At 41.5% G+C, this 17,706-nt stretch overlaps 1 protein-coding gene across 1 annotated transcript in view; it reads left to right on the top strand.

The window, feature by feature from the left end:
* LOC306877052 (titin-like) overlaps positions 1-17,706 on the top strand; it is a 148,070-nt gene that overhangs the window by 101,351 nt on the left and 29,013 nt on the right. Inside the window, exons 166-167 of the mRNA XM_079428575.1 lie at positions 60-17,216; positions 17,324-17,620. Of these exons, the coding sequence (XP_079284701.1) occupies positions 60-17,216; positions 17,324-17,620 (17,454 nt within the window). The remainder of the gene's footprint in view (positions 1-59; positions 17,217-17,323; positions 17,621-17,706) is intronic.

The following is a 17,706-nucleotide window of genomic DNA, read 5'->3' as shown; positions in this document are numbered from 1 at the left end:
TATTTAATATTTGATATGATCGCAAAGATGGTCCTAACATATATGTTAACAATTTTCAGATGTACCTAGTCCTCCAGTCAACCCAAGAGTCACTGACACAACAAAAACCACAGCTGAATTGCGCTGGGGCAAACCACTTAGTGATGGTGGCATGGAAGTCACAGGATACCTTGTTGAGCACAAAAAGGAGGGAGAAGAAGAATGGGTGAAAGATACAGCTACACCTTTGAGGATCACTGAATTTGTTGTCCCCAATTTACAAGCTGGAGTGAAGTATCATTTCAGAATTTGTGCAATGAATGCAATGGGTGTTAGTGAACCAGCACAAACAGAGGATCTTGTTGAAATTGTGGAACGTGAAGAAATCCCTGATTTAGAGCTAGATGTAGAACTCAGAAGAACATTAGTTGTTAGGGCGGGTGCCTCTATTCGTATATTTATTCCTATTAAAGGACGCCCAACCCCTACAGTAACTTGGACAATAGAGGACTCGCCATTGAAAACTCACGCAATCATCGACAATACGGAATCCTATACCCTGTTGGTCATTCCTGACTGTAATAGACGCGATGCAGGGAAATATGATTTAACATTAGAGAATGCTGCTGGAAAGAAGACTGCTTCTGTGGTTGTAAGGGTTTTGGACTCTCCAGGTCCTCCTCTTAATCTTAAACCCAAAGCAATTGACAAAGAGAGCATCACATTGGAATGGGAAATGCCTCTTATTGATGGAGGTGCTAAAATTACTAATTATATTATTGAGAAAAGAGAGTCTACTCGCAAGGCATATGCTGCTGTGATCACACAATGTGATACATGCGCCGTCAAAGTTTCTGATCTGGGAGAGGGTTTGGAATATTATTTCAGAGTTTCTGCTGAAAATGAGTATGGCATTGGTGAAGCAGTTGAAACCCCAGACCCAATAAGAGTATCTCAAGCACCAACTCCACCAGAAAATGTCACTTTTACTGATGTCACAAAGAACTCCGTTAGTCTTGCATGGACTAAACCAAAACATGATGGTGGAAGTAGGGTTACTGGGTATGTAATTGAAGCACAAAAGAAAGGAACAGACCAGTGGGCCCATGTGACAACTGTGAAAACTTTGGACTTTACTGTTAAAAATCTTAATGAAAACGAAGAGTACATATTCCGTATAATGGCAGTGAACAGTTCTGGGCGAAGTCATCCTCGTGTAAGCAAGCCTGTAGTTATCAAAGAACAAAGTTCAGAACCAGAATTTGATCTCCGTGGTGTGTGTCAGAAGACTGTTATTGCCAAGGCTGGCGATGATATAAAGGTTGAGGTGCCCATTTCTGGACGTCCTAAGCCTACAGTTTCTTGGCAGAAAGACAATCAAGCCATCAAATTAACACAAAGGACAATGATTGAAAATACCTCTACCTCAACTATCTTGATCATAAATGAATGTTTAAGGAGTGACAGTGGAATATACTCAATGACAGGAAAGAACATCGTTGGCTCGGTTACAGATAGCATCACAGTAAAAGTGCATGATGTGCCTGGACCACCAAAAGGACCAATTAAACTGGACAAAATATCTCGTACTTTTATTGAGTTCTCATGGGAAGCTCCTGAAAATGATGGAGGTGTACCAATCAATAACTATATAGTAGAAATAAGGGAAACTACTAGCCAGACATGGGTAGAACTCTCCTCACTGATTATTCGTACAACATTTAAAGCAACTCGTTTAACAACAGGAACTGAATATCAATTCCGTGTCAAGGCCAAAAACAGATATGGGACAGGGCCTCCATTAACATCAGAGGCAGTGGTTGCTGCATATCCATTTAAGGTACCTGGGCCACCTGGAACACCCAAAGTTGTCACTTTCACTAAGGATACAATGACAATTGGTTGGAATGAGCCTGTTTCTGATGGTGGAAGCGAGGTCATTGGTTACCATGTTGAAAGGAAAGAGAGGAGCAGTATTATTTGGCACAGAAATAGCAAGGCACTTGTGGTCGGAAATCTGTTCAAATCCACAGGACTAGAGGGTGGTTCGGCATATGAGTTCCGTGTGATTGCTGAAAACATAGCTGGAATTGGAAAACCAAGCAAAGCTTCTGAACCAATGCTTGCTCTTGATCCAGTGGATCCACCTGGTCAACCAGTCCCAATCCATGTGTCCAAAAATGCCATCACTATTCAGTGGACAAAGCCAGAGTATGATGGTGGATTCAAGATTACTGGCTATACTGTGGAAAAGAGAGATCTTCAAGCTGGGCGCTGGATAAGAGCTAACTTTACAAATATCATTGAAACCACATTCACTATCAGTGGTCTAACTCAAGATGAATCTTATGAATTTCGTGTACTTGCAAGAAATTCAGCTGGTGCTGTTAGTAACCCATCAGACCCATCAGATCCAATTATTTGCAAAGATGACATTGAAGAACCAAGGATTATGGTTGATGCTAAATTTAAAGATACTGTCCTTGTCAAAGCTGGAGAGGTGTTCAAACTTGAAGCAGATGTTGCAGGCCAGCCATTACCATCAATGGTTTGGACAAAAGATGGAAAAGATGTTGAAAACACATCCAAACTACAGATCAAAATGACAGAACTTACAGCAGTCTTGATCAACAAGGATTCTGTCAGAAGGGATGGTGGTGAAATAATTTTGACAGCAACAAATATTGGTGGCTTTGCTAAGCATGTTTTCAATGTAAAGGTTCTTGATAGACCAGGACCACCTAAGGGACCTTTGGCAGTTTCTGACATTACAGCTGAAAAATGTGTGCTAACATGGAATCCACCTGCAGATGATGGCGGTGCAAACATCGAACATTACGTTATTGAAAAACGTGAGTCAAGCAGACTTGCTTGGACAAATGTGGCATCGGAATTGCTGGTTAATCAGTACCAAGTGACAAAGTTGCTCAAAGGAAATGAATACATTTTCAGAGTAATGGCTGTTAACAAGTATGGTGTTGGAGAACCTCTGGAGTCTGAAGCAACTATTGCAGAAAATCCATATGTACGACCAGATCCTCCACAAACACCTGAGATAACAGCGGTCACTAAGGATTCAGCAGTCCTCTGTTGGGGTGCACCTGCTAGCAATGGTGGAAGTGAAATCACTAACTATCGTATTGAGAAAAGAGACAGGATTAGTTTGCGTTGGGTAAAATGCAATAAGAGGAATGTTACTGACTTGCATTTCAAGGTTACTGCTCTTGTTCCAGGCCATGAATATGAGTTCAGGGTTTTTGCTGAAAATGCAGCAGGAACAAGTGAACCAAGTCCTTCATCACCATTTGTCAAAGCCACAGATACACTTTTCAAACCAGGTCCCCCTGGCAACCCAAGAATCCTGGACACAACAAATTCTTCAATCACGCTTGCATGGAACAAACCAGTGTATGATGGTGGTTCTGAAATTACTGGCTATATTCTTGAGACTTGTCTCCCTGGAACTGAAGAGGAAGAATGGACAATTGTCTCCCCTAAAGATTGTGTAAAGGGGACATCATTTACAATTACAAATCTTAAAGAAAATCAGGAATACAAAATTAATGTGTCAGCTGTAAATTGCGAGGGTATTGGAGAAGCAGTACCTGTGCCAGGTTCACCTAAAGCAGAGGAACGACTCATACCACCAGAGGCTGACCTTGATGCTGAACTTCGTAAGATTGTGAACATCAGAGCATGCAATACACTAAGACTTTTTGTGCCAATTAGAGGTAGACCAACACCAGAGGTCAAATGGTCAAGAGAGAATGATGAACCTATAGACAGAGCTACAATTGAAACAACTTCATCTTTTACATCACTGGTTATTGCCAATGTGAATAGATTTGACAGTGGCAAATACAATTTGACTGTAGAAAACAGCTGTGGAACAAAGACGGTCTCTGTAATAGTTAGAGTTCTAGATACACCTGGAGCACCACAAAACTTAAAAATAAGCCAGATCACTAAAGAATCTGTTTCACTTGTTTGGGATCCTCCACTTAATGATGGTGGCACACAAATTAAGAATTATATTGTTGAGAAGCGTGAGGCTACAAGAAAGGCATATGCTACAGTAAAAGCCAATTGTCACAAAACTTCTTACACAGTTGACCAGCTCCAAGAAGGATGCAACTACTATTTCAGAGTTCTGGCAGAAAATGAATATGGCATTGGTCTCCCTATGGAGACTGGTGAATCCGTTAAAGTGTCTGAGAAGCCACTTCCCCCTGGCAAGATTACACTTCAGGATGTCACAAAGACAAGTGTGACATTATCATGGGAAAAGCCTGAACATGATGGAGGAAGCAGAGTGGTTGCATATGTTGTAGAGATGCAGAGCAAAGGGAGTGAAAAATGGACACAAGCTGTGATTGTCAAGGTACCTGAAGCAGTTATTACTGGGCTTGTACCTGGTGAAGAGTATATGTTCCGTGTTTCTGCAAGGAATGAAAAGGGAACCAGTGATCCTCGTCAAATTGGTGTACCTGTGATTGCCAAGGACCTTGTAATTGCTCCATCTGTTAAGATGTTGTTCTCCACATTCAGCGTCCTGGCAGGAGAAGATTTGACAATTGATATTCCATATAATGCTCGCCCCAAATCTACCATTTCATGGCTAAAGGAAGCAGTTCCACTTAAACGAACAACCAGAGTTAACTTTTCCTCTACAGATACACAGCTGAATTTAGTAATCAAAGAGGCCTGTAGAGATGATGTTGGTCAGTATAGTATTAAACTGTCAAATACAGCTGGTGAGACAAAAGTAGACATTAGAATTGTTGTTCTTGACAAACCTGGTCCACCAACAGGCCCTGTTAAAATAGATGAAGTAACATCTGACAGTGTGACCATTTCTTGGAAGCCACCAGAGTATGATGGAGGCTGCACCATTAATAACTATATAGTAGAAAAGAGGGACACATCCACAACTAATTGGCAGATTGTAGCAGCAAATCTAGCAAGAACTCAAATTAAAGCAGGAAGACTGAAGACAGGCTCTGAATATCAATTCAGAATTGCATCAGAGAACAGATATGGCAAAAGCCCTCTGCTTTTGTCTGAATGTGTGGTTGCACAGTACCCGTACAAACTACCAGGCCCTCCTGGAACACCTTTCTTGCAATCTTCCACAAAAGATAGTATGGTGATAGTGTGGAATGAACCTGTCATCGATGGTGGAAGCACAATTGTAGGGTATCACCTTGAGCGAAAAGAGAGAAATAGCATTCTTTGGATGAAACTAAACAAAAGCATAATCCAAGACACAACTTTCAAGACGACAGGTCTTGATGAAGGCATGGAATATGAATTCAGAGTTTATGCTGAAAACATTGTTGGCATTGGGAAGGCAAGTAAGATCTCAGAGGGCTATACTGCCAGAGATCCTTGTGATCCTCCTGGAACACCAGAGGCAGTTAGAATCACAAAGAATTCTATTACAATTGCATGGACTAAGCCAGAGTATGATGGTGGAAGCAAAGTCACTGGGTATATTGTAGAAAAGAAGGAATTGCCTGCAGGACGCTGGATGAAAGCAAACTTCACCAACATAATAGAGACTGAGTATACTGCAACAGGTCTTACTGAGGATGAGAAATATGAGTTCCGTGTCATTGCAAGAAATGCTGCTGGAGTTTTCAGTGATCCTTCATATAGTACTGGACCTATTGCGGCAAAGGATGAGATTGAACCACCACGTATCAGCATAGATCCAGAGTACACACAAACAATTGTTGTAAATGCAGGGGACAACTTCAAGATTGATGCAGATATTCATGGAAAACCAACACCATCAATCTGTTGGATGAAGGGTGAGCAGGAACTTGGAAACACCATATCTCGTGAAATTAAATGCACCGATAGCTATACCTGTTTGACTGTAAAAGAGGCCAAACTTGCTGATGGAGGTCAATATACTCTACTGTTGCAAAATCCAGGAGGAGAGAAGACTGTTCAAGTCAATATTTGTGTCCTTGATAAGCCTGGGCCACCAGAGGGACCCATCTCTATTACAGGTGTAACCAGTGAACAATGCTGCCTTTCTTGGAAACCACCTAAACAAGACGGTGGCAGCAAGATCACTCATTATATTGTTGAAAAAAGAGAGACTAGCAGACTACTTTGGACAGTTGTTGAACCCAAAGTCCAAGATGTAAACCTTAAAATAATGAAACTACTAGAAGGAAATGAATATATTTTCAGAGTTTTACCAGTAAACAAATTTGGTGTTGGTGAGCCCCTCCAATCAAGTGCAGTTGTTATCAAGAATCCGTTTACACCTCCTGATGCACCAAAAGGAGTGGAAGTCTCTAATGTCAAGAAAGATTCAATGGTCATAACCTGGGAGGCCCCAACAAATGATGGAGGTACTCCTATCACTGGATATATTATTGAGAAACATGACAAGGAAGGCATTAGATGGACCAGATGCAACATGAAAACAGTTACTAACATCACTTTTAAAGTTACTGGACTCCTGGAGAACCACCTCTACGAATTCAGAGTTTCTGCTGAGAATGCTGTTGGAGTTAGTGAGGCAAGTTCTGCAACTGTATTCTATAAAGCCCTGGATCCTGTATTCAAGCCTGGTCCACCACATAATCCAAAAGTGTTAGACATGACCAAATCATCTGTTGTACTTTCATGGGGAAAGCCTATTTATGATGGTGGCTGTGAGATCCAAGGATATATTGTTGAAGCATGTGAAACAAAAGCAGCCATAGAGGAGATACAGACTCCAGGAGAAGAAGGAAAGGCAGCTGCAGATGAATGGACAATCTGCACTCCACCAACAGGTGTTAAACTGACACGCTTTAATGTGGAAAATCTGAAAGAAAAGCAGCAATATACATTCAGGGTTTGTGCAGTTAACAAGGTTGGTGTTGGGGAGCATGCTGATGTTGCAGGGACCATACTGCCAGAGGACAAAACTGAGGAACCGGATCTTGATATTGATGCTGAATTTAGAAAGCTTGTACGTATTAAAGCTGGAGGTTCTCTTAGAATGTTTGTCCCTTTCAAAGGAAGACCAACACCACAAATCAAATGGGAAAAAGATGGTGGACAGATTAAGGAAACAGCACAGACTGAGATCACCAGCAGTCACACTTCTCTTGTGATTGATAAAGTCAATAGGGCAGACAGTGGTAAATATACTGTAACTGCAGAAAACTCTGCTGGTGCAAAATCTGAAACAATTATTGTGAAAGTCCTTGACACACCAAGCGCTCCTCTCAACTTCAAAGTTAAAGAAATTACAAAAGAATCTGTTACTCTTACATGGGAGCCTCCAATTTTAGATGGTGGAGCAAAGATCAAAAATTACATTGTTGAAAAACGTGAGAGCACAAGAAAAACATTCTCTGCTGTTGTCACAAACTGCCACAAACTCTCTTGGAAAGTTGAACCACTCCAAGAAGGCTGTAGTTACTATTTTAGAGTGCTTGCAGAAAATGAACATGGTATTGGGCTACCTGCCGATATCATAGATCCTTTGAAGGTTTCAGAGGTGCCACAATGTCCTGGAAAATTAAGTGTTGTAGATGTTACTAAAACAAGTGTGTCTCTTTCTTGGGAAAAGCCAATTCACGATGGTGGCAGTAGAATTATTCAATACCTTGTTGAAATGCAGGTCAAGGGTAATGATAAATGGTCTGGATGTGCCAATGTAAAAACACTGGAAGCTGTAATCAGTAATTTGAACCCTGGTGAAGAGTACACTTTCAGAGTAATTGCTATCAATGAAAAAGGAAAGAGTGACCCAAGAACACTTGCTGTCCCTGTGCAAGCAAAGGACCTTGTCTTTGGGCCTGACGTAAGACCTGTATTTAGCAACTACAGTGTTCTTGTTGGAAAGGACCTTCAGGTTGAAATCCCAGTTTCTGGTCGTCCAAAGCCAAAGGTTACATGGACAAAGGATGGTGCAGCCCTCAAGTTCACAACAAGGGTTAACATTTCTAATACAGCACACAGCACTGTTCTTAGCATCAAAGAAGCAGCAAGAGAAGATGGTGGAATGTATGGAATAAACGTGTCCAATGTTGTTGGACAAAAGGATGCAACCATTGAAATCATCACTCTTGATAAACCTGGCCCACCAACTGGCCCTGTGCGATTTGATGAGATAACTGTTTCAAGTGTTACATTGTCTTGGGATCCTCCAAAGTATACTGGTGGTTGCCCAATTTCAAATTATATTGTGCAAAAGAGAGATACAACTTCTACAACATGGGAGAATGTTGCAATTTCATTAGCAAGAACAACACTTAAAGTCTTACGACTGAAGACCGGTGCTGAATATCAATTCAGAATCATTGCTCAGAACAGGTATGGCAAGAGCTATGCTCTGGACTCTTCAAGTGTTGTTGCTCAGTATCCATATAGAGAACCAGGACCACCAGGAACTCCATTTGTGTCATGTCTATCTAAGGACCATATGGTTGTTGAGTGGAATGAGCCAGTTTCAGATGGAGGCAGCGCAATTATAGGATATCATCTCGAAAGGAAGGAGAGAAACAGCATTCTTTGGACAAAGATAAATAAGACACTGATTCAAGAAACAAGATTCAAAACCAGTCCTTTAGAGGAAGGTGTTGAATATGAGTTTAGAGTATATGCTGAAAATATCGTTGGCATTGGAAGATGCAGCAAAATCTCAGAGGGCTTTGTTGCTCGTGATCAATGTGATCCTCCTGGAACCCCAGAAGCTGTCCATGTGACTAAAAATTCAATAACTATCGAGTGGCTAAAGCCAGAGTATGATGGTGGAAGTGTTATCACTGGTTATACTGTTGAGAAACGTGATCTTCCTGAAGGACGCTGGATGAAAGCAAGTTTCACAAATGTTATTGAAACCAGTTTTACTGTCACTGGGCTGACAGAAGGTGCCAAGTATGACTTCAGGGTAATTGCAAAAAATGCAGTTGGCACTATCAGCAAACCATCATACAACAGTGGACCTATTGCTGCATTGGATGAGGTAGAGCCACCAAAGTTCTCTATTGATCCAGAATACACTCAGACTCTGATTGTGAATGCAGGAGATACATTCAAACTTGATGCTGATGTTCATGGTAGGCCACTTCCTGCAATCCAGTGGTTTAAAAATGACAAGGAGCTTGAAAACACAATTAGATGTGACATCAAGAACACTGACAACAGAGCATTGATTATAGTAAAAGATGCAGTCAGACAAGATGGTGGAAACTACACTCTTCAGCTCACTAATGTTGCTGGATCTCAGACCGTTCAATTCCATGTGAAAGTACTTGATAAACCAGGTCCACCAGAAGGCCCTCTTTATGTCACAGGCGTGTCCAGTGATAAATGTACACTGATATGGCGTGCTCCACTAGATGATGGAGGAAACACTATCACTCATTACATTATTGAGAGACGTGAGACAAGTCGACTTGCTTGGACTGTGGTCTGTAATGATTGCAAAACTACAACATACAAAGTGACAAAGCTCCTGGAAGGTAACGAATATATATTCCGTGTCATGGCTGCGAACAGTTACGGTGTTGGTGAGCCAATTGAAGCACCATCCGTAATAATGAAAGATCCATTTAGTCACCCTGGATCACCACAAATTATCGAGGTAACAAATATTGCAAAGGACTCTATGACTATTTGCTGGAGTGCACCATATACTGATGGTGGAAGTGAAATTCTTGGTTACATCATTGAGAAGAGAGACAGATCTGGAATTAGATGGACAAGGTGCAACAGACAAAAAGTAACTGATGTATGCTTCAGAGTGCATGGCCTAATTGAGGATCATGAGTATGAATTCAGAGTGTCAGCTGAAAATGCAGCTGGAACTGGAGAACCAAGCTTGCCAACTTCATACTACAAGGCTTGTGATCCCAAATACAAACCTGGCCCTCCCATGCATGTACATGTTGTTGATACCACCAATACGTCAATTACAGTGGCATGGGGAAAACCCCTTAATGATGGAGGATGTGCAATTCAAGGATATATTGTAGAGATCTGCAAAGCAGAAGAGGAAGAATGGACTATGTGCACTCCCCCTACTGGCTTACGTGTCAACAAATTTGAAATCACTAAGCTAACAGAACAACAAGAATATAAGATTCAAATATGTGCCATCAATAAATTAGGTGTTGGAGAACCTGCAGTTATTCCAGGAACTGCCAAGCCTGAGGACAAGCTGGAGACCCCTGAAATTCACCTCGATTCAGAGCTAAGGAAAGGCATTGTTGTTCGTGCAGGAGGATCAGTAAGAATCAATGTACCATTCAGAGGTAGACCAATACCAGATATCAAATGGACTAAAGACGAAGGTGTACTGTCAGAAAAAACAGTGCTTGAAAAGGGTCTTAACTTCACCCAGCTTTCAATTGACTCCTGTGATAGAAGAGACTCTGGAAAATACACTGTGACTCTACAGAACAGCAGTGGCTCTGTATCTGAATTTGTGGCCGTTAAAGTGTTAGATACACCTGGAGCACCACTAAACCTCGTAGTTAAGGATATCAAGAAGGACTCTGTTACACTTGTTTGGGAACCACCAATTATTGATGGAGGTGCTAAGATCAAGAATTATATTGTTGACAAGCGTGAATCCACAAGAAAAGCTTATGCAAATATAACAACCAAGTGCAGCAAAACAACTTATAAGGTGGAAAATCTTGCAGAGGGGGCCATGTATTATTTCAGAGTTATGGCTGAAAATGAATATGGTGTTGGTTTGCCGGTTGAAACAAAAAATGCTTTAAAGGCATCTGAAGTACCTCAGCCAGTTGGAAAGGTGATGCTGACTGATGTGACAAAAGTAAGTGCATCTCTGGCCTGGGAAAAGCCAGAGCATGATGGCGGTAGTAGGATTGCGGGCTACTTGATTGAAATGCAGCCAAAAGGAACTGACAAATGGGGTGTAGCAGCAAATGTAAAAACATGTGAAGGAACAGTCACTGGACTGACTGGCGGTCAGGAATATTTGTTCCGTGTTTTGGCATACAATGAGAAAGGTAAAAGTGAGCCAAAGCCCCTTGCTGCTCCAGTTATTGCCAACGACCTCACAATTGAACCAAGTGTAAAATTGCAATTCAATACATATAGTGTCAAATCTGGAAAGGATTTCAAACTTGAAATACCTATTTCTGGACGTCCAAAACCAAAGATCACTTGGTCAAAGGATGGACAGTCACTTAAAGTAACATCCAGAGTCTCTACTTCCTTCACACCAACATCCACAATCCTTCAGATTACTGAAGCCTGTAAAGATGACTTTGGAAAGTATACAGTTACCTCAACAAACAGTGTTTGTGCAGTTACAGAAGATATCAGTATCATAATCCTGGATAAACCTGGTCCACCCACAGGACCAATAAAAGTGAATGAAGTGAGCAACAATTCCGTTTCCATCTCATGGGAACCTCCGGAGTATACAGGAGGCTGCCAAGTAAAGCATTATATTGTTGAAAAGCGAGATACCACTGAAACTACTTGGCAAGTTGTTGCTGGATCAGTTGCCAGGACATCCCTCAAAATTACCAAGCTGAAAAAAGGTGCTGAGTATCAGTTTAGAGTCGTTGCTGAGAACAGATACGGTAAGGGTGCTCCTTTGGATTCAAAGTCCATTGTTGTGCAGTATCCTTACAAACCACCTGGTCCACCTGGTACTCCATATTTGAAATCTGCCACCAAGGATCAAATGATAATTGAGTGGAATGAACCAGTCATTGATGGTGGCAGTTCAGTGATTGGATACCACCTCGAGAGCAAAGAAAGAACAAGTATTCTATGGACAAAACTAAACAAAACACTTATTACTGATACTGTTTTCAAAATATGCAATCTTGAAGAAGGCATTGGTTATGAATTCAGGGTATATGCTGAAAACATTGTTGGTATTGGCAGAGCAAGCAAAGTTTCAGAGAGTTTCGTTGCCCGTGACCCATGTGATCCACCTGGAACGCCTGAGGCTGTTGCAATATCAAAGGACCACATTAAGATTCAGTGGACAAAGCCTCAATATGATGGTGGCAGCAAAGTAACTGGATATATTGTTGAGAGAAGAGATTTGCCTGAAGGTCGATGGATGAGGGCAAATTTTACCAATGTAATTGAGACTGAATTTACAATCACAGGCTTAACGGTAAACAATCAATATGAATTTAGAGTAATTGCAAGAAATGCAGTGGGTGTCTTCAGTGAGCCTTCAGACAGCACTGGACCAATTACTGCTACAGATGAAATTGAACCTCCTAGTGTTTCAATGGATCCCAAGTACAAGGATGTCATTGTTGTCAATGCTGGAGACAACATAGTTTTGGATGCAGATATACACGGTAAACCAACACCTGATATTCAGTGGCTAAAAGAAGGAAAGGAAATGGATAAGAAATTGCGTATTGAAGTAAGAAGTACACAAAAATATGCTTCTATTACAATAAAAGATTGTACAAGATTGGATGGTGGACACTATGACCTTGTATTAAGTAACAGTGGTGGAACAAAAACAATTCCAATAACAGTAAAAGTTCTTGACAGACCAGGTCCACCAGCTGGACCACTACGAGTGACTGGCATCATGTCTGACAAATGTCATCTGTCCTGGTCTGAGCCCTTGCAGAATGGTGGAGCTAATATTTCTCATTATATCCTTGAGAAAAGGGAAACTAGCAGACTATCATGGAGTGTTGTTGATTCTAACATACCTAGTGTAAATTATAAAGTGACCAAGCTCCTGCCAGGTGATGAGTACATCTTTAGAGTTATGGCTGTCAACAAATATGGCATTGGTGAACCTCTAGAATCTGAGGCGATTATTGCCCGCAATCCATACAAGCCACCAAGTGCGCCATCAACACCAGAAGCAAGTGAGATAACAAAGGATTCAATAACTCTATCATGGAATGCGCCAGAGAGTGATGGTGGAGCAGAAATTAAGTGTTATCACTTAGAGAAGCGTGACAAAGATGGTGTAAGGTGGACAAAATGCAACCGACAGAAGCTGGCCGATCTGCATTTCAAAGTAACTGGTCTGTCCGATGGACATTTCTATGAGTTCCGTGTGTCTGCTGAAAATGAAGCTGGTGTGGGAGAATTTAGTGACCTATCTCTGTTTTATAGAGCAATAAATGCCACAACTCCCCCAGGTCCACCTCATCATCCCAAAGTGACAGATCACACAAGCTCATCTGTCTCTCTGTCTTGGGGAAAACCTGCTACTGATGGTGGTGCATATATTAAAGGTTATATTGTTGAGATGAAAGAGGTTTCTTCAGAGGAATGGATCATATGCACACCCCCAGCTGGTATTCAAGCAACACGGCTCACAGTTGAAAAACTGAAGGAAAATGCTGAATATAACTTCCGTGTTTGTGCAATTAACTCTGAAGGAGTTGGCGAGCCTGCTGATGTTCATGGATCGGTGACTGCATCTGAAAAGATTGACGCACCTGAGATTGAACTTGATGCTGACCTCAGGAAAGTTGTCTCTGTTCGTGCAGGAGGATCCCTTCGTCTTTTCATTACAATTAGAGGTCGACCTGAGCCATCCATCAAATGGGAAAAGGAGGATGGGACTCTAACTGAGCGTGCTCAGATTGAGTCCACCAGTTCATACACCATGCTTGTAATTGACAATGTCAATAGATTTGACAGTGGAAAATATAACTTGACTCTTGAGAACAAGAGCGGAATAAAATCTGCATTTGTGAATGTGAGGGTGCTTGATACACCAAGTTCTCCTCAGAAGTTTGAAGTGAAAGATGTAAAGAAAGATTCAGTAACTCTCTGTTGGGACCCACCCCTTACAGATGGTGGGGCTAAAATAACCAATTATGTGGTTGAGAAGCGAGAATCTACAAGAAAAGCTTATACAACTGTCACAAGCAACTGCACACAGACTTCCTTTAAAGTTGATGAACTTCAGGAAGGAGGAATTTTCTACTTCCGTGCATGTGCTGTCAATGAGTATGGCTTTGGTGTGATGGCAGAAACAAAGAATCCAATTAAGGTTGCACAGGTACCTATGCCTCCAGGAAAAGTAACTCTTCTGGATGTCACAAAGAATAGTGTGACACTTACTTGGGTTAAGCCTGTCCACGATGGAGGGAGCAAAATCATCTGCTACAATCTAGAGATGCAACCCAAGAGTAGTGACAAATGGGGTGTAAGCTGCACAGTTAAAGTTCCAGAGGCTACTGTGAGCAACCTCACGCCTGGTGAAACATATTCATTCAGGGTTATTGCATTGAATGAGAAGGGCAAGAGTGAGCCTCAAGAACTTGGTGTACCTGTTGTAGCTAAAGATATTGAGATTGAACCCTCTGTTCACCTGCTGTTCAATACATACAATGTTAAGGCTGGAGGTGATCTTACTGTGGAAGTCCCTGTGAGAGGCAGGCCTAAGCCAGTTGTCTCTTGGAAGAAGGATGGCCTTCCTTTGAGACAAACAACCTCTCTTTCAATTGTCAACACAATGGTGTCAAGCAAAATCGTCATCAAAGAAGCTGCTATTGAGCATGTTGGTAAATATGAAATCACTCTTGCTAATACAGCAGGCACCATGTCCACAGACATTGGCATTGTTGTTCTTGATAAACCTGGGCCACCAGCTTCAGTGAAGGTTGATGCTGTGACTTCTGACAGTATTACATTGTCATGGGCCCCTCCAGAATATGATGGTGGATGCTCCATAAACAATTACATTGTTGAGAAGAGAGATACTAACACAACAGAGTGGCAGATTGTTTCAACAAATGTTGCCAGAACCTCAGTCAAAGTACCTCGATTGACACAGGGTTCTGAGTACCAGTTTCGCATCTATGCAGTGAATCGTTATGGAAAGGGTAAGCCAATTGACTCTCCTGGAATTACAGCAGAGTACACATTTAAACAGCCTGGCCCACCTTCTACGCCTCGTGTTGCTCATGCCACCAAGGTTTTCATGCTCGTCACATGGAATGAGCCAGTTAATGATGGTGGTAGCACAGTCCTTGGCTACCATTTAGAACGCAAGGAGAGAAGCAGTATTCTTTGGACAAAGGTGAACAGGACAATAATCAAGGATACTGAATTCAAAGTAACTGGTATTGAGGAAGGTATGATGTATGAATTCCGTGTCTATGCTGAAAATATTGCTGGAATTGGCAAAGCAAGCAAAGCCAGTGAACCCATAGCTGCACGAGATCCCTGTGATTCTCCTGGTCAGCCTGTGGTAACTAGCATTACCAAATCCTCTGTATCTCTTTCTTGGACCAAGCCTGAGTATGATGGTGGAGCCAAAGTTACTGGCTACATAATTGAACGTAGAGATCTCCCAGAGGGTCGCTGGATAAGATGCAATTTTACCAATGTTGTAGAGACTTATTTTGATGTTACTAGCCTAACATTGGATGAGAAATATGATTTCCGTGTCATCGCAAAGAATGCTGCTGGACTATTCAGTGAGCCATCCGACAACACTGGTCCTATTACAGTTAAAGATAATGTAGATCCACCACGCATTATGATGGATGTCAAGTTCAAGGATGTTGTGGTAGTGAAAGCTGGGGAAACCCTGAAGATTAATGCTGACATTGCAGGGCGCCCTCTTCCAGTTGCATCTTGGTCAAAGGATGGACATGAAATTGAACAGAAGGCAAGAATTCAGATAACTGGAACAGATACTAGTACTATGATAGTTGTTAAAGACTGCAAAAGGAGTGATTCTGGACAATACACTTTGACTTTAAAGAATGTTGCAGGAACTGTCACAACACCAGTAAACTGTGTTATTATGGATAAACCAGGACCTTCAGCAGGACCACTATCAGTAACAGGCCTCACAGCAGAGGAGTGCAGATTGTCATGGGGACCACCACAAGAAATTGGTGGCTCTGAAATAACACATTATGTTGTTCAGAAACGAGAGACCAGTCGATTGGCATGGACACTTATACATGGAGAGGTCAAAACTACAACATTCAAGGTCATTAAGCTCCTAAAAGGAAATGAGTACATATTCAGAGTATTAGCTGTCAACAAGTTTGGACTTGGTGAAGCCCTTGAAAGTGAAATGGTCAAGGTTACTGAACCATACACTATCCCAGGAGCTCCAACAAATGTTGAAATTACAAGTGTGACCAGTGAGGAAATGAGGCTAATTTGGGCAAAACCTGCATCTGATGGAGGCAGCGAGATCCTTGGATATATAATTGAAAGGCGAGAGAAATCTGGTCTTCACTGGGTCCGTGTGAACAGGGACCTTGTGAAAGACCTAACAGCTGTAATATCAAAAGTAAGAAGAGGATGCGAGTATGAGTTTAGGGTTTATGCTGAAAATTCAGCAGGCTTGAGTCCAGCCAGTGACCCATCTCCTTCAGCAAGGGCAGAGGATGAAGTTTTGGTACCATCCCCACCAACTAAACCTAAGATTCTGGATCATACAAAGAATTCTATTACTATTGCATGGAAAAAGCCATTATCTGATGGTGGTGCACAGATCATTGGATACAGTGTAGAATATAAGAAATCTGAGGATGAAGAATGGATTGTGGCTATTCAAATGGCAAAAAGCAATGAATTCACAGTTTCTGGTCTTACAACTGATGTGGAGTATGTATTTGCTGTTAAAGCAATCAACAAAGTTGGAGTCAGTGAACATTCGCCTGTCTCTGAGGCACAGTCAGCAACGGAGAGAAAGGAGGAACCTGTATTTGACATTGACATTGAGATGCGAAAAACTTTAATTGTCAAGCATGGCAATTCATTTACTTTGATGTCTTCATTTAAAGGAAAGCCAGTACCTTCAGTTACATGGAATAAAGAGGATGTCGATCTCAGAGCAAGGGCAAGCATAGAAACAACAGAAACATGCACATCTGTTACTATTGAGAAAGCAACACGAAATGACTCTGGACAATACGTTGTTACTTTGGACAATGGTGTTGGAACAGCATCTTTGCCAATGATGGTCAAAGTCCTTGATACCCCTGGACCACCAACTAGTGTGAAAATTACTGAAGTCACAAACGATTCTGCTACAGTTACTTGGGAACCTCCAGAGAATGATGGAGGAGATGCTGTTAAGGCTTATCATGTTGAGAAACGTGAAGCAAGCAAAAAGGCCTGGGTATGCGTAACAAGCAACTGTCACAGTCTGATATACAGGGTTGAAGACTTACAAGAAGGTGCGATCTACTACTTTAGAGTCACTGGAGAAAATGAGTTTGGAATAGGAGTCCCTGCTGAAACTAAAGACGGAACCAAGATAACAGGTACAATCATATCCATGGTTATTTGTCTGAAAATTAGAAAATAATAGGCTTCAGAAAAACATTATTCATTTTGTGTTTTAAATATGATTTCAACTTTGCACCAACAGAAAAACCAAGTCCACCTGCTAGGCTTGGCGTTACTGCAGTAACAAAGAATAGCGTCACCATTGCATGGTCAAAACCAGAGTATGATGGTGGAAGCCGAATTACCAGCTACCTCATTGATGCCCTTGAAAAGGGCCAACAGAAGTGGGTTAAATGTGCCACTGTTAAAGCCAACACCCACATTATTAAGAACCTAAGGGAAAATGCAGAATACTTTTTCAGAGTTCGTGCTGAGAATCACGCTGGACTTAGTGAAGCAAAAGAAATGATTATTCCTGTGGTTGTGAAAGATCAACTTGGTGAGTCTTAATTCATTCAATTCATTCCATGTTTATCTTAGTTAAATAATATATTAATGTTCTACATCCATTTCTTTTGACTGTTA

Source organism: Barbus barbus (genome assembly GCF_936440315.1).
Source record: "Barbus barbus genome assembly, chromosome: 11".
Taxonomy (NCBI): Eukaryota; Metazoa; Chordata; class Actinopteri; order Cypriniformes; family Cyprinidae; genus Barbus; species Barbus barbus.
Note: the sequence above shows the minus strand (reverse complement) of the source record. Positions and strands in the feature narration are given on the sequence as shown.